Source organism: Haliotis asinina, chromosome 16, assembly GCF_037392515.1.
Source record: "Haliotis asinina isolate JCU_RB_2024 chromosome 16, JCU_Hal_asi_v2, whole genome shotgun sequence".
Taxonomy (NCBI): Eukaryota; Metazoa; Mollusca; class Gastropoda; order Lepetellida; family Haliotidae; genus Haliotis; species Haliotis asinina.
Window position 1 is genome coordinate 43,007,111 of NC_090295.1, and position 18,729 is coordinate 43,025,839.

Here is an 18,729-nt window from a genome sequence, read left to right on the forward strand (position 1 = left end):
GACACAATATCAACAACAGCTGTTAATTACCATGTTTGTGCGAGTGAGTGAACAATTTACAGTTTTGCATCAACTTTTGTATAATTCCAGCACTATCATGGCAGGGGACACCAGATATGGGCCTTGCAGATTATACCCATGAGGGAATTGGACTCAGGCCTCTAATGAACGAGCCCCACTGGGCTACCTTTTGAATGTTTGAAAAACAGTCTTAAAATGATCAAACAGATTACTAGTGAAATATTACTGATGACAAATGAGAAGGAAATGTTGGTGAATGTGCCCCGGGCATATATCAGAATGGTTTTATCGTACCCTTGATATGTTAAGATGTACTGAGTGCAGAATAATATCAGGATGAAATAAACACATATAACTTTCATTCCAACTGAGTCCAACACAACATTAATCCTGAGAGGATACAATACCAAGTAGATGCACACAGTTCTCCTACCACATGGTCGCAGCCTACAGCGTGGGAGGGGATATATGAGATATATCATTGTGAGTCTGCTTGATGTGGGAGTAGTAGGAGGGGATATATCACCTGCTGGTATATCTCACTGTGTGTTATCTTGATGTGGGAGTACTTTAGTTTCATCATGGTGTGTCTACTACATGTAGGAACACTTCTGTTAACAATATAATCATACCTTCCATTGCTCTGAAGGGGAATAAATCTATATGGGATACCATTTGAAACTTAAGTTTTTGTACTTTAATAGATTTGGAATTCAAAATTTCAGTCTATCAATTATTACAGAACATAAGCCCAGTTTGTAAGACCAATATACAGGGGACAGTCTTGTATAGTTTGAGGACTGTGTGCTCTAGTCAATGACGATATACTGTTTATGCAAATGCGATAGAAAAATAATCACACTCAATGTTGAAAATGTCATTTACTAATAAGTATTATATAACCTCATTCAGCAAGTAACATCACGTATTAGAAATGCAGAACTGGACATTATTCATAAAAAACACATCTAAGTGGCTCAGGGTTGATTAAAAATGTCACAAACAGTTGATTCTATATTGGATTGCTATTTAAATGTTTCAGTTATACATTTCCACCTATAAAAACTAATCAAGAACAGAATCCAGAAACGTGTGCTACTTTCCAACTGAATCTTGTCATGCACGTCACTGCACGCAGCACAACACGAGGCTACATCCGATATTGAGCAGATGATGAGGCCAAAACAAGTCAGCAGTGTTATACAAAGCAGGAACAGAATAAAGACTCCAATGGCATCAATAGAAAGTCACCACAGCTAATAGAATAAACACCCTTTTCAAGTTTATTTGGAATCAGGTATGTCATTTTAGATAACAGTATTTTCAGAATGGAAATGTTGTTTTAACATATATTATTTTTTCAAATTTTTATGCATTTATGTGCACTGAATAGTTTATCTTGGAAGTGGTAGTTTTAATCACGTATTTCAAATATGATGGAAGTTTTTGTTCACCTACGGTTCAAGGTCAGGTGAAACGGCTGACTTGTAGTGGCCTGGTCAAGCCTACATAAGGGGAGATAACCATGAGAAGACTTACTGTAGCTGGTGGTGGCTTCAGCAAGCTCCTGTGACAGGAGGATGTTGTAGCTGTCGTTGACGGGGATGACAGGTCGTGGTGATGTCTCAAAGCGGGGGAAGGGAAGATCTCCTCGCTGGGGCCCAATGTCCTCCACACGGACCTCCTTAGCTGGAGAAATAGACAGCATATCTTGGTAAACCACATGTCATGTTTTAAGGATTGTCTGGGTGACAAATATAATAAAACCCAGGGAAAAGAAACAGTAAGTGGAGCACATTAGCATACACATACAATAAGAATCAAACCCATGTCTTTGGTGGGACAAGCAGCAAGTTGTTTTGCCATGCGGTTAGCACTGTTTCAGAGCAGCCTACACAACAAGTGGTCAGGCTCACTAACTTGTATTCCAAATGTTTAGATTGATGCTCATGATGATGACCACTAAGTCGTCTATTCCAGACTTGATTATTTACATTTACATACAGCAGGAATATTGCTGAGTGTAGCATTAAACAAGAAAACACAGAATCAGATGCAAATGTTGGTCAGCTAATGGGGAGGAACCTACTCCATCAGCAGCTTTCACCATCTCACCTCGACATCGCCTTCGATCCCTCTCCAGATCGAAGCCTTGTTTGCAGGCACAGCTGTATGAGCCCTCTGAGTTCACACACAGCTGTTCACAACCACCATTGTCCGACAGACACTCGTCCACATCTAGAACAAAGACAAAGATCTGAGTTCACACACAACTGTTCACAGCCACCATTGTCCGACAGACACTCGTCCACATCTAGAACAAAGACAAAGATCTGAGTTCACACACAGCTGTTCACAGCCACCAGTGTCCGACAGACACTCGTCCACATCTAGAACAAAGACAAAGATCTGAGTTCACACACAGCTGTTCACAGCCACCAGTGTCCGACAGACACTCGTCCACATCTAGAACAAAGACAAAGATCTGAGTTCACACACAACTGTTCACAGCCACCAGTGTCCGACAGACACTCATCCACATCTAGAACAAAGACAAAGATCTGAGTTCACACACAGCTGTTCACAGCCACCATTGTCCGACAGACACTTGTCCACATCTGGAACAAAGACAAAGATATTCTGGATGGCTTGTAATAACATACATAGGTCAGGAGGTGTCCTCATTCACGGCCACATGGGTTCGAACCTTGTAGGCTGGTTGACAGTTAACAGTACATGTGCATCTTACTTCAGAAAGTATATTACCAGCAGAATGATCGGTTAGTTGTGACAACAACATTATACATAGCTCTACACACACCTGAACCTGATACATTGACAATAGCTTGTGAATATTACCAACTTCGGAATGCCACAAAGATTTGTGAATATAGTGATTTTACAGTTGACTCTACTAGCCTCATTCCATGACCAAGAGTTATGTCCCTTTTACTGTGATCTCCACCATGCCAAACTGAAGAATCTTTAACAATGCAATTGAAGCACTGTTTATTATAACACCTGCACTAATGAAAACAAAACCTTGTGAAACCAAAAGTAAAGATCTGTCACAAGGTACTTGTTTTTATCAGACCTGATGTAACAATATATTCTTTGCAGGATCTCCACGCTATAACCATGTGTAAAGCTATGCTATGAAGATGCTGTGGGTTGAGACCTACAGCAACGAGAGTGAACTGCATCCATAGCAAATCCAGGTATGTTGCCTCCACCTGATAGTGTTGTGGTCTGACACAGACTGATTGGGTTACAGAGGAGCACACTTCCTGGTTTTAACAACTAGTTCTTTCTGTCAGGGCTTACAAGAATGAGATTCCTCTGGAATGCCAACCAGGGTTTCACCTGGCCTAGAATTCTGTGTTCTGTATGCATGTATTTGTAACCATGGTAACATATCTGGATAACACAAAACCTGCATAACTAGCATTTCCACTATTTTCTTGTATCTAATAATCATGGCAATAGTATGTTGAGAATCAATTCAATGCCTCCCATCACCCCTTCTCCACCAAAACTATACTGTGATCTTTAAAATTATGGCGGCTTGGCAACCGCTGGTACACTTACCTTACAGCATGTCAGGATACATGTCCCCTGCAGTATTGTAATACTGCTAAAGGCAGCATAAATTAAAACCCACTCACATTTCATAATTCAATTAATTAATGATTATCAGTACAGAGTTGCATCTCTTGGACAGGTAAGAATACTGGTTTGCCACAATTATGATTCTACATTTGCCAGTATGAAAGCTTTACCTCTGGGTTCCCTTAGGGCTGTTTTCCCATGTTAATGAGTAATCATATGACCCGTCATGTGACCCATCTTGTTCTGTTTAACTGACACATACTGGCGACATTCTTGGACAAACCTTAAAATAAACATTAACTCACTCCCAAGACTGTGCAATACTCTTGCCACAACAGATAAACCTGTTCAGTGTAATAATTGCATTTCACAGCAGCAGTTGTGTATTTTGTGAATAACTCCTGATTCTAATGTCCTTGATAGTGTATTCTGGGATATCAATAAAACTGAATGAGTTTCTATTCTGATGTAAGAACTGGAAATAAACATCTCATATTATCTTAAAACAACATAGAGTGCTGACAAAAAATCCCATGAGTGGCAGAAGAGTATCTGAATATTTACACCTTTTCACAACGTCTGTCTCTGGAAAGATGCTGGATCTTCTTATTGAGCAAATAAAAGTTCTATAAAACTAAACAAGGGTTCCTTTCACTTCCTGTGATATTGCTGAATCAGCGTGCCTGGCTGTTGGGCATGATAGCGCTCTCTGCTGTTAGTGTTTTCCATGATGAACTCAGAATCTGTTATCTCATATAGTGTCAGCTCCGAACATGATCTCGCAACTGCATAAAAATGTGACACCAATTTGCTGACATGAATATGACTGTGCTGCCATGTTTTTCAATGTCAGTGTGTGGGACAAACACATCACTATGTACACATTATGAGTCACAAATCTGGTTCAAGACAACTTTTGGAGATAACATTCTGAGATTACATTCCAGACCATGGCACAGATTCAGGATGTGGGGCTGACATAGATCAGGAGCTACTGTATGATTATAAAGACACGATGGATACAATATCACATGAATATTGACTAACACCATCAAAAGTATACATGAACATATTCTCACCAACACATAAATAATCGTCTTTTTCGAGGAGGAGGCCAATCTGAAAGATGTTTACTCACTGTCACAACATTCTCTGTTGAGGAGGAGGCCAATCTGAAAGATGTTTACTCACCGTCACAACTGTCTCTGTTGAGGAGGTGGTCAATCTGAGTGATGTATACTCACCGTCACATGTACAACCATCTCTGTTGAGGAGGAAATTTGAATGATGTATACTCACCGTCACATGTACAACCATCTCTGTTGAGGAGGAAGCCTGTCTGACATCCGCAGGTGTAGCCACCAGGGTTGTTGTTGCAGGATTGAGTACAGCAGTTGTCACCTGTCTCACACTCATCAATATCTGAAAATATTTAAAATATTTAAAGATCCAAAATAAACATAATGAAACTTTCATCCTGACCAATTACATGTAATGTTCATATTTATGTTCTTTTGTTCCACTTTAGAAGGGTTCTATGGGTCTTGGATGAGTGGGTAGTCTAGTGGTTCAAGCGATCGATCATTATGCAGAAGACTGGGTACATGCGTACAGTGTGTAAAACCCATTTATGATGTGCCCCTCTATTGTATTGCTGAAAGATTGCTAAAAGTGGTGTAAAACTTAACTCACTCACGGCCGTTGTCCATTATAGATTCTTATATCCAGGGACTTTGCAACTTTTCTCATGAGAACAATGAGAAGGATACAGTTGCCTTCATGTTTAATTATGGGACACTATTCTAATAATTTGATATTATACTTGACAAATGGTTATTCAGCTCAGTCTCATTGAAATCAAACCTGATATCTCATAAGGCCAACTCAGAATGATCTTTCACTCACTGGTTCATTGGCCAATCAAAAAGAGTCTTTCATGGGTGTTTAGCATTAGTTTCAAAATGGCATTTTCCCTTCCAAACTATGATTTGAAAACTGAACTAAGGTCATTTCTGAACTGTCCAACAGGTCAGGTTGTAAAACAGCTGTCTGTTTCAAACATTCAACTAGTCTAATAAAAAAAAAAGTCATACAGTCATTTGAAAATTCCTGAGACAACCATTGTGACTAGCAAACACCTTCACTTCTGCACACCTGTAAGCAAAACTCTCTGATGGTCTCTAATGCAACCTTTCTAAGGGTATTCCCACATCCCTGTTTAGCAGTACTGAACATTAAATCTGTTATAAGTGAGATTATTATTCAGTTCCGCTACATATTAGAAAAATATTTTAAGACATTTTATGAAAAATTCTAACATGCTTCAGCTAAAGATCAAAGGCGCTGACAATACTTTATCAGAAGATAATGTGCACTTTTTGCATTACGTCACTGCGCCATTCCAGTCTGCCCCCTCGTAATCGAACTTTTTTGCATTACGTCACAATGTAACTGACGTCACGATGGACGTCAACTGCCATCCACAGTAAACTGCTTCGTTGCATCCCGTTTCTTGGTTTGCAGTTGCCCCACACAGCTAACATCACTGATGGAAACATTACATTTATGTTTTCCCACAGATAAAAATGTCTCATAGTTCAACTCAAAATCTTACAGAGATGCGATAATGTTGGCAATGTTTACATTCCAACAATGCAATCGTGGAATGTTGCTGGACTTGTCAGCTTCCTCTGAATGTACTGATCTAAACTTTCGTTGGTAGTAGAAATGGTTTAAGAGAATCACAGATGTAATTAAAATGATCTAGAGAAGATATTTAACCCGAACATAAACCATCACCAAACTGTTCATCATTTGTTTTTCTAGTAGCCTTTGTCTTAACCTAGGGGGCTGACACGTCAAAAGAACAGCGCGTCAGTTAGCCCTGTGTGAGGATTCTTAATTTAGGTCACAGACACGGTCATTTGTTTTCTGCCATAGATTAATCGAAATTAGGCTTAGAAGTTATTGAATACGGCATCTTAGAAAAGAAATACAGTTCGCCCTACCACCATGTATAGTGTAATAAAGCACACTGTCGCCCTGTACTATTATAGTTAAAGCACGAGGATGCTTGACTATAATAGTTCAGGGCGAAAGTGTGCTTTATTACACTATACATGGTGGTAGAACGAACTGTATTTCTTAAATAAAACATACTGAAAAAATCATTTTTGCAAAATACAAAAAAATCTCAGATAGGTCTAATTGTTACACTGCTACAATCACAGAAATATTTTCCTAGATAAAATAACTGAGCTGACCTGTACTTATTATCAACAAAACCTGTTCCAATCATATTACTCAAAAGAAAAAAAAAGAAAGAAATAATAACCATACAATTCTGTACTTAATCTGTCATGTCTTTTTTTCTAAATAGTCAATTATTTTTCTATCTTTCATCTCAACCTGTGAGGATCAATAACATTAACCACGGTCTCTGGTTATGAAACACTATAAAACTGTTTACACCTCTCTCTAAGGTGATGAAGTCCCTACATTGTCAGTATTGACTAAAGCACTGAACCAGAGCAGACACTCCCGGAAGAGTAGGCTTCTCATCAAGGGGTGTTACAACTTTCACCAACTAAGCTGTGATTGATCATACACTACGACTGTTTACAGTTCAATACATTGATTACCAGGCAAATGTCAACAGTTGACATCAATACTATACTAGACCAGCAATTGTTTTGATGTATGTAATAAAACATTAAATATAATCTAAGAACCTTGTTTGAAGTGTAAATATTTCCCCGGCAAGCTGATGGTCATAGAAGACATGTTTGAACATGTCATTGACGGGAAGAAGGCAAGGTGGCTTGTATTTGTTAAAGTTTTCAACAGGGATATAGCAGTGCAATTACAATTGGTAGACAGACCTCAAACCTCTACTCTTTAAATGGTAATTACAAGTGATAAACATACTTGAAAGAATTTACTGTTGTCACCTTCTTTAGGACAAGGCACATATACTGAACAAAATAAATTCTATCTTCTATCAGTATGTCAATGAATAAATACATCATTATTCATAATTTTAATATTTACAAATATCCCGAACTATTTTTGTCCAGAATATATCCCCTCCATCATTATTGCAGTAATTAGGTTATTCTGCAGCAACATGGTCACTGCTCCAACAAGTGAGAGTGTTAGAAAGTGTGTTAATAAAAACCGCTTTTGTACAGCACATCTGGTACATTGCAATTGATTACAGAGCTTTTACTTCACAGTTTGGAAAAGCCTGTTATGGTTGAATGCATCAGTTACAATGGTCAAGCAATATCGCAACTTTTCCAAGCAGATCTGTTCATAACTGACTATGACCAGTCACAAGTCATGAGCATTGTGTCTTGCAGGTTTGGTTCAATGACATGTTGCCAACTAAAGACCAGACTTGACAATCCAATCCACTCAGATGCTTCTTACGGACCTTTTTTTTATTTCAGAGTCCACACAATGAACCAAAGTTAAGGTTAACAGGAACCTACCCAAATGCGGAGCTATGACAGTGGTCACAGCCATTCAACATAGTATGACCTTTTCAAGATGATAGCAGTGTCTTATGTTTAAAGCAACAAATATTTTCAACTTGATAAAAACTTGACATGTTACCTTCACATGATTTGCTGTCAGCTTGTAGGTTGTATCCCTTGCGACATGAGCAGATGGCACCACCGGCACCATGGCGACACTTATGGGCACAACCTCCATTGTTGACTGCGCAGTTGTCAATGACTTCCATCTCGATCCCTGCCATGCACACAAGGTACATTGTCAAAACTCGCCACATTGTCAATTGTTTCAAGTGTTACGCTAATCAAGTCACAATTTCACAACCAAAACTTTGCAAACAAGTGGTATTTACAGTCAGATAGTCATGCTATACTGATGATATCTTATATCGAATAAATCTCTTCAAATGCACACATCCTGATCTTGCACTCAGTGTGTTAAAATCAGCAGTCATATATGCATCCACAATGTCCTATTAGTAGTCAGCACATCCAATTAGCAGCTACATTTGTTGCCAACAGGGACATTCCACATAAAGTTGCCCAGCAAAAGACAGGAGTTTTATGCTTTCAAGTTCTCATCTTATCCAATGATATCACAATGTCATTATATCTTCGGAGTGGGTGGTGACAGTAATGGTGTTCATACAACTAATTCTGAGTTCTTCACAATGTCTCTGATCCCTACAAGAACAACTTGCAGTCTGGTCTGGTTCTTTTCTACAGATTAATTATCTGGTATTTAGGTTAAATAAAGGTTTTGTCAACACCCATTTGCCTCACACTTTGGTAATGTTAACCAGACATCTATTCCTGATAAAAAATAAAATTAAAGTAAACATCCTGTTCCACTCTCCCAAAGAAAACACATTTAAAAGAGCAGAAACACATTTCATCCCCTCCATAAATTGTATCTTTCAAAGCCAGTTGTCAGACAGGCCATATCAGACACTGTCACTTGAAACTTATTTTACAAAGAAGAGCAGCAGGGAAATAGTACAATAGCCTTCCCAAGATGGCTGCCAGGAAGAATGTCAGTTTGACTTGAGCCAGATAAGAGATGTCACATTAATGTAGATGCAATGCAGTCTATTAAACTTACAAAAAATGTTATCAATGAAAGGAAGACATCTGTAACATTAAACCAGTCATAATGGTACAAGTGTTTATCCACTTTCTACAAAAACAAGAAACTTAATAAGAAAGATTTGGCAGTAGAGGAAAGGAGAGACAGAGTTAGACAACATTTATGCTGAAGTGACAGAGGATAAATAACTTGTGGAAATTCCTGAGACACTTCAGTGCACATAAAGATGGTATCTCAACACTCTAATTTTCTTTCTATGGATAGCTAGCTGAAAGCGCTATGGGTTTTGAATTTTAGGGTTGAGAAAACTGAAAAGTTAGAATGGAGTCTAAAGTTTTAGGCTGGTATCACCAAAAAGACAACAACCAATGGTGGAATCAGCAATAATACATCAGCCAATGGTGGAATTAGCAGTTACACACCAGCCAATGGTGAAATTAGCAATAATACACCAGCCTAAGGTTCAATCAGCAATAATACACCAGCCAATGATGGAATCAGCAGTAATACACCAGCCAATGGTGGAATCAGCACTAATCCACCAGTCAATGGTGGAATCAACAACAATAATAAACCAGCCAATGATGGAATCAACAGTTAGACACCAGCCAATGGTGGAATCAACAGTTAGACACCAGCCAATGGTGGAATCAACAGTTATACACCAGTCAATGGTGGAATCAGCAACAATACATCAGCCAATGGTGGAATCAACAGTTAGACACCAGCCAATGGTGGAATCAGCAACAATACACTGGCCAAAGGTTCAATCAGCAATAATACACCAGCCACAGGTTGAATCAACAACAATAATACACCAGCCAATGGTGGAGTCAACAACAATAATAAACCAGCCAATGGTGGAATCAACAGTTAGACACCAGTCAATGGTGGAATCAACAGTTATACACCAGTCAATGGTGGAATCAGCAACAATACATCAGCCAATGGTGGAATCAGCAACAATACACCAGCCGAAGGTTCAATCAGCAATAATACACCAGCCAATGGTGGAGTCAACAACAATAATACACCAGCCAATGGTGGAATCAGCAACAATACACCAGCCGAAGGTTCAATCAGCAATAATACACCAGCCAATGGTGGAGTCAACAACAATAATACACCAGCCAATGGTGGAATCAGCGGTTATACACCAGCCAATGGTGGAATCAGCAGTTATACACCAGCCAATGGTGAAATCAGCAACAATACACCGGCCAAAGGTTCAATCAGCAATAATACACCAGCCACAGGTTGAATCAACAATAATAATACACCAGCCAATGGTGGCATCAGCAGTTATATACCAGCCAATGGTGGAATCAGCAAGTTATACACCAGCCAAAGGTTCAATCAGCAATAATACACAAGCCAAAGGTGGAATCAACAACAACAATAATACACCAGCCAATGGTGGAATCAGCAAGTTATACACCAGCCAATGGTGGAATCAGCAATAATATACCAGCAGTTATACACCAGCCGAGGTGGAATCAGCAGTTATACAGCAGTCAATGGTTACTGCCATATTACTCCAGGCAGTGGTGGATCACTCATGGTGGAACAGCAGTATTACACCCGCCAATGGTGGATCAGCCACACTACATCAGGCAGCTGTGAATGAGTCATATTACACCAACCAATGGTGGAAGAGTCAGTGGTGGAACAGCCATATTACACCCGCCAATGGTGGATCAGCCACACTACACCAGGCAATTGTGGATGAGTCATATTACACCAACCAATGGTGGAAGAGTCAGTGGTGGAACTGCCATATTACACCACCAGACCACTGATCCCCTTTTGCTAGCACTCACAACAAAGATGAGGTACAGGAGCCTGTTGTCCTCGGAAGCACATACAACAGAGCGGTGATAGTTTACAACAACATTACAATATCCATCTACCATCCATCTACCTGTATCTTTTTGTTTATATCTTTGTTTCCCTTTGCGACTGGATCCTAATAGGTAAGCAGTTAATAAGCAAAGTGTAAAAAAATATTTAATCTGGCCTATTGAAGTGAAAACGTTCACATTAGGTTTTCTCACAAGAGCTCATAATGCAGAGTGGAGGAGTTTCATGAGCTTTTAGGAAAAATTGAATTTCCTTGCCTAGAGCATGGGTGTGACAGTTATCAACTGGCTAACTTCTCTTCAAATGTCCCACGCTTAGGTAAATATGTTTTTCACATCCAGATGTTTAATAAAAGGGTGTGGCAGCTATGATATCAATTCAATCTCTACATTATGTGCATGTCATAAAAATAAAAACAACAAATCATGAGTGCTCTTGGAATGTTTGGATATTGGCCTGTTAGCCATGATGTGATAACCATCCTTCTTTCAACAGTTGATATTTGGAGTAGCAAGCTTGTTGTGAATACAGGAAAAAACGCTTCAAAACTGCCTAAAACTGTAAAACTAACTTGAGGCAATTAACAGTTAATTCTTCAACACAGTGAGCACAGTTCTCATAACTGGCAGGTTCATAAAATTGTTCTTATTCCCCTGCATGAATAGCCTGTGTATAATTAACGTTGGCATATTTGTAATGGTTGGATTCAAGAGGCTGTCATGACAGTTCAAAACTGAGGGGAGGTTGGTGTGTATGTCTGTCGCTCCCTGCCAGGTGTGTGTATGTCTGTCTCCCACTGCTGGTTGTGTGTAAGTCTGTCTCCCACTGCCAGGTGTGTGTATGTCAGTCCCTCCGGCAAGGTATGTGTATGTCTGTCTCTCCCTTCAAGGTGTGTGTAGGTCTTTTTCTGCCAGGTGTGTATATGTCTGTCTCTCCCTGCCAGGTGTGTGTATGTCTGTCTTCCCCAGCCAGGTGTGTGTATGTCTGTCTCTCCCTGCCATGTCTGTCTTCCACTGCCAAGTGTGTGTCAACTCCATCTCCCACTGCCAAGTGTGTGTATGTCAGTCCATCTGGCAATCTGTGTGTATGTCTGTCTCTCACTGCCAGGTGTGTGTGGGTCTGTTTCTCCCTGTCAGGTGTGTGTATGTCTGTCTCTCCCTGCCAGGTGTGTGTATGTCTGTCTTCCCCTGCCAACTGTGTTTCAGTCTATCTCCCCTGCCTATGTGTGGGTAAGTCTGTCTCCCACTGCCGGGTGTGTGTATGTCAGTCCCTCCAGCAAGCTGTGTGTATGTGTATGTCTCTCCCAGTCAGGTGTATGTAGGCCTGTTTCTCCCTGTCAGGTGTGTGTATGTCTGTCTCTCACTGCCAGGTGTGTGTATGTCAGTTCCTCCAAGAAGGTGTATGTATGTCTGTCTCTCCCAGTCATGTGTGTGTGGGTCTGTTTCTCCCTGTCAGGTGTGTGTATATCTGTCTCCCCCTGCCAGGTGTGTGTATGTCTTTTTCTGCCAGGTGTGTTTATGTCTGTCTCTCCATGCCAGGTGTGTGTATGTCTGTCTCTCCATGCCAGGTGTGTGTATGTCTGTCTTCCCCTGCCAAGTGTGTGTCAGTCTGTGTCCCCCTGTCAGATGTGTGTAGGTCTGTGTCCTCTTGTCAGGTGTGTGTAGGTCTGTGTCCCCCTGTCAGGTGTGTGTAGGTCTGTGTCCCCCTGCCAAGTGTGTGTATGGTGTGTGTGTATAGGTCACTCCCAAATTCCTGGTGTGTGCATATACCCCCAACGCCAGTTTCCAGGTGTGTGCAGGTGAGTCTGCTCTGCCAGCTGTGAGATCTGTTCTCCCTACCCTTCTCTCCCTCAGAGATGTACCCCATGGCTCCTCTCAACCCTGAACAATAACATATATTCACATATTATTCTGGATAATATCATTTATAAAGACATCACATCAGGATTTGAAGAAATACTACTTGCACTCAGCCCATATCTATGTACAGCTGAATGAACATGGCATGGCTAAATATTTGAACAATAATTTATGCCCAGCAGTTAATACATACATAACAAAATTTTTGACAAAAACAGAAATTGCAAAACAAAAGTCATTCCGTACACACAAAACTATTACAAAAATACACACTTTACCATCACACATTAAACAGAGAGATACAGTGATAACTGTGTTGCCAAGTATCAGTACAACAAAAAGCAACACAAACAGTTGCCATGGAAACTGGTGCTGGTGATGGTGGTGACTGTGTGTAGGAGGTTGTGCTGTAGGGGTGGAGTGCAGTGCTTCTTCAATATGTCAGTTTCATCAAAGAGAATATTTCATAAGTAAATAATTAATTCCTCATTTTCATTAAAGACAATGTAAAACAATTGCACATATATCTGAATTCATATAATAAATTATAAATCAGTTCCAAAAAGAAACTGAGACATTAAAAATCAGAGCAAAACAAATCACTTTGTCATACCATTTTCTGAACAAAACTCTCCTCTGCAAATTGTGTTGTCAGACAGAATGATAAATATCTTTTGGACAGAGGTGCATGCACATCAAATACAGGTCGAGGAAACACTGGGGTGGACACACAGGTGGACATGGGTGGACTGAAAGGTTGACAGACAGATGGAAAAACAGATTGATAGTCAGAGTGGTCAAGGGAGTGGACATTTAGATGGAGTTAAAACTTGGAAAGATGTATGGATGGACAAGAGCTGTATTGTAAGGAGGAAGATTGGAAGGTTGATATTGAGACAACAGATTGACAAGAGTTATATTGTGTGATGGAGGAAGAAGGAATAGCTGATACTGAGACAACAGATTGACAAGGGCTTTATTGGAGGATGGAGGGGAAAGGAATACCTGATACTGAGACAACAGATTGACAAAGGCTTTATTGGAGGATGGAAGAAGAGATAGCTGATACTGTGACAACAGATTGACATGGGCTTTATTGGAGGATGGAAGAAGAGATAGCTGATACTGTGACAGCAGATTGACATGGGCTTTACTGGCGGATGGAGGAAAAAGGAATACCTGATACTGTGACAACAGATTGACAAGGGCTTTACTGGAGGATGGAAGAAGAGATAGCTGATACTGTGACAGCAGATTGACATGGGCTTTACTGGCGGATGGAGGAAAAAGGAATAGCTTATACAGAGACAACAGATTGACAAGGGCTTTATTGGCGGATGGAAGAAGAGATAGCTGATACTGTGACAACAGATTGACATGGGCTTTACTGGCGGATGGAGGAAAAAGGAATACCTGATACTGTGACAACAGATTGACATGGGCTTTATTGGCGGATGGAAGAAAAAGGAATAGCTTATACAGAGACAACAGATTGACAAGGACTTTATTGGCGGATGGAAGAAGAGATAGCTGATACTGTGACAACAGATTGACATGGGCTTTACTGGCGGATGGAGGAAAAAGGAACACCTGATACTGTGACAACAGATTGACAAGGGCTTTATTGGCGGATGGAAGAAGAGATAGCTGATACTGTGACAACAGATTGACATGGGCTTTATTGGAGGATGGAGGAAAAAGGAATAGCTTATACAGAGACAACAGATTGACATGGGCTTTATTGGCGGATGGAGGAAAAAGGAATACCTGATACTGTGACAACAGATTGACAAGGGCTTTATTGGCGGATGGAAGAAGAGATAGCTGATACTGTGACAACAGATTGACATGGGCTTTACTGGCGGATGGAGGAAAAAGGAATACCTGATACTGTGACAACAGATTGACAAGGGCTTTACTGGCGGATGGAGGAAAAAGGAATACCTGATACTGTGACAACAGATTGACATGGGCTTTACTGGAGGATGGAAGAAGAGACAGCTGATACTGTGACAACAGATTGACATGGGCTTTATTGGAGGATGGAAGAAGAGATAGCTGATACTGTGACAGCAGATTGACATGGGCTTTACTGGCGGATGGAGGAAAAAGGAATACCTGATACTGTGACAACAGATTGACAAGGGCTTTACTGGAGGATGGAAGAAGAGATAGCTGATACTGTGACAGCAGATTGACATGGGCTTTACTGGCGGATGGAGGAAAAAGGAATAGCTTATACAGAGACAACAGATTGACAAGGGCTTTATTGGCGGATGGAAGAAGAGATAGCTGATACTGTGACAACAGATTGACATGGGCTTTACTGGCGGATGGAGGAAAAAGGAATACCTGATACTGTGACAACAGATTGACATGGGCTTTACTGGCGGATGGAGGAAAAAGGAATAGCTTATACAGAGACAACAGATTGACAAGGACTTTATTGGCGGATGGAAGAAGAGATAGCTGATACTGTGACAACAGATTGACATGGGCTTTACTGGCGGATGGAGGAAAAAGGAACACCTGATACTGTGACAACAGATTGACAAGGGCTTTATTGGCGGATGGAAGAAGAGATAGCTGATACTGTGACAACAGATTGACATGGGCTTTACTGGAGGATGGAGGAAAAAGGAATACCTGATACTGTGACAACAGATTGACATGGGCTTTACTGGAGGATGGAAGAAGAGATAGCTGATACTGTGACAGCAGATTGACATGGGCTTTACTGGCGGATGGAGGAAAAAGGAATACCTGATACTGTGACAACAGATTGACAAGGGCTTTACTGGCGGATGGAGGAAAAAGGAATAGCTTATACAGAGACAACAGATTGACAAGGGCTTTATTGGCGGATGGAAGAAGAGATAGCTGATACTGTGACAACAGATTGACATGGGCTTTACTGGCGGATGGAGGAAAAAGGAACACCTGATACTGTGACAACAGATTGACATGGGCTTTACTGGCGGATGGAGGAAAAAGGAATAGCTTATACAGAGACAACAGATTGACAAGGACTTTATTGGCGGATGGAAGAAGAGATAGCTGATACTGTGACAACAGATTGACATGGGCTTTACTGGCGGATGGAGGAAAAAGGAACACCTGATACCGTGACAACAGATTGACAAGGGCTTTATTGGCGGATGGAAGAACAGATAGCTGATACTGTGACAACAGATTGACATGGGCTTTACTGGAGGATGGAGGAAAAAGGAATACCTGATACTGTGACAACAGATTGACATGGGCTTTACTGGAGGATGGAAGAAGAGATAGCTGATACTGTGACAACAGATTGACATGGGCTTTACTGGCGGATGGAGGAAAAAGGAACACCTGATACTGTGACAACAGATTGACAAGGGCTTTATTGGCGGATGGAAGAAGAGATAGCTGATACTGTGACAACAGATTGACATGGGCTTTACTGGAGGATGGAGGAAAAAGGAACACCTGATACTGTGACAACAGATTGACAAGGGCTTTATTGGCGGATGGAAGAAGAGATAGCTGATACTGTGACAGCAGATTGACATGGGCTTTACTGGCGGATGGAGGAAAAAGGAATACCTGATACTGTGACAACAGATTGACAAGGGCTTTACTGGAGGATGGAAGAAGAGACAGCTGATACTGTGACAGCAGATTGACATGGGCTTTATTGGAGGATGGAGGAAAAAGGAATAGCTGATACTGTGACAGCAGATTGACATGGGCTTTACTGGAGGATGGAGGAAAAAGGAATACCTGATACTGTGACAACAGATTGACAAGGGCTTTATTGGCGGATGGAAGAAGAGATAGCTGATACTGTGACAACAGATTGACATGGGCTTTACTGGCGGATGGAGGAAAAAGGAATACCTGATACTGTGACAACAGATTGACAAGGGCTTTACTGGAGGATGGAAGAAGAGACAGCTGATACTGTGACAGCAGATTGACATGGGCTTTATTGGAGGATGGAGGAAAAAGGAATAGCTGATACTGTGACAGCAGATTGACATGGGCTTTATTGGAGGATGGAAGAAGAGATAGCTGATACTGTGACAACAGATTGACATGGGCTTTATTGGAGGATGGAGGAAAAAGGAATAGCTTATACAGAGACAACAGATTGACATGGGCTTTATTGGCGGATGGAGGAAAAAGGAATACCTGATACTGAGACAGCAGATTGACAAGGGCTTTATTGGAGGATGGAGGAAAAAGGAATACCTGATACTGTGACAACAGATTGACAAGGGCTTTATTGGCGGATGGAAGAAGAGATAGCTGATACTGTGACAGCAGATTGACATGGGCTTTATTGGAGGATGGAGGAAAAAGGAATAGCTTATACAGAGACAACAGATTGACATGGGCTTTATTGGTGGATGGAGGAAAAAGGAATACCTGATACTGAGACAACAGATTGACAAGGGCTGTATTGTAAGAAGGAAGATTGAAAGGTTGATATTCAGAAAAGAGACAAACAACTGCTGCAAGAAGGAAGATAGTGTGTTAAACACAAGGACAGACAGTTTGACCAATGGATGGAGAGTTAAACTGACCAATGGACATATAGCTAGACTGACAGTTTGATCAAAGGACAGACAGAATGATAGTTGCAGTGTGATGGATGGACAGGCAGAGAGTTTGACCAAAGGATGGGCATGTAGACAGTCGTTGACTGTTGGATGGACAGGTAGACAGACAATTTGACCAAAGAATGGACAGGTAGACAGTTGTAGACTGTTGGGTGGACAAGTGGACAGACAGTTTGACCAGAGTATGGACAGGCAGACAGTTGTATATTGATGGACACACAGGTGGACAGACGACTGGACTGATGGACTGACACATGGGACTGTGACAGAAAGGTGCACAGAGACATGGCCTCATACCTTTACCCTCCTGTTTGGGTCTAGACTCATTAACTTCTGGGGCCTCTGTGAGAGAGAGTATATAGCATCCAGTGGGAGAAGCAAGTTCCCCTGCAGTGCCCCAGTAAGCAGGCAGGGGGAGGGGCATGTCACATAGCTTCAATGGAATTAACTAGCCAACACATTTAACTCCCAAAACTGTTGAAAGCAGCATCACAACTGACATACTGATAGTTTAAAAACTCTGTGAGAAGATTTGACAATGTTTCATGCTGCATCATCGTCCTGATGCACTGGCGTTTAAGTCCAGTTTCTAAGAATATTCCTGGAACTCATTTCATTTACCAACCTTTACTAAGGTTAACCTGAACTCACATTCTTTAAAACTGCACTAAGTTTACCTTAGTGACTCATGGTCACCTTAGTGCTTTGTGAAAGGAGGCCCTGGTTACTATAGCCATGTAATTCCAATTCTGGTGGCCATGGTAACGCCCTGGAAGCTTTGTGTGACCTGCCCCTCCCAGATGTCATGCGTACATTCCTGAGTAGTCACATGAAGTGTTACAATCACATGTTACCATATTACATTTACAGGTTATCATCAATGCAGTGTTACAAAATGGTGATCTTTTCAATATCATTGTAACAGCGAAACCCTGTTTGTAGAGGACCCTTTTGGACACTTAATGTCAGGAATGTCTACACATGAACATTATTCCACAGCCATGGTTAATACAAAAATTGTTAATCAGGTTTTGATTGCACAATGTTCACAAAATTGTTTGAATTCCTGATGAAATGGTTTACCAAGAAGCTCAATTTGTGTTGATATAAGATACTGAAAAGATCACACAGTTAATACTTAATATCAAACACAAGGAACATTTCAGATCAGA

At 40.8% G+C, this 18,729-nt stretch overlaps 1 protein-coding gene across 1 annotated transcript in view; it reads right to left on the reverse strand.

The window, feature by feature from the left end:
• LOC137268581 (multiple epidermal growth factor-like domains protein 6) overlaps positions 1–18,729 on the reverse strand; it is a 244,745-nt gene that overhangs the window by 41,133 nt on the left and 184,883 nt on the right. Inside the window, exons 10-14 of the mRNA XM_067803157.1 lie at positions 17,855–17,899; positions 8,248–8,385; positions 4,930–5,052; positions 2,137–2,259; positions 1,561–1,710 (exon numbers count right to left, since the gene is read on the reverse strand). Of these exons, the coding sequence (XP_067659258.1) occupies positions 1,561–1,710; positions 2,137–2,259; positions 4,930–5,052; positions 8,248–8,385; positions 17,855–17,899 (579 nt within the window). The remainder of the gene's footprint in view (positions 1–1,560; positions 1,711–2,136; positions 2,260–4,929; positions 5,053–8,247; positions 8,386–17,854; positions 17,900–18,729) is intronic.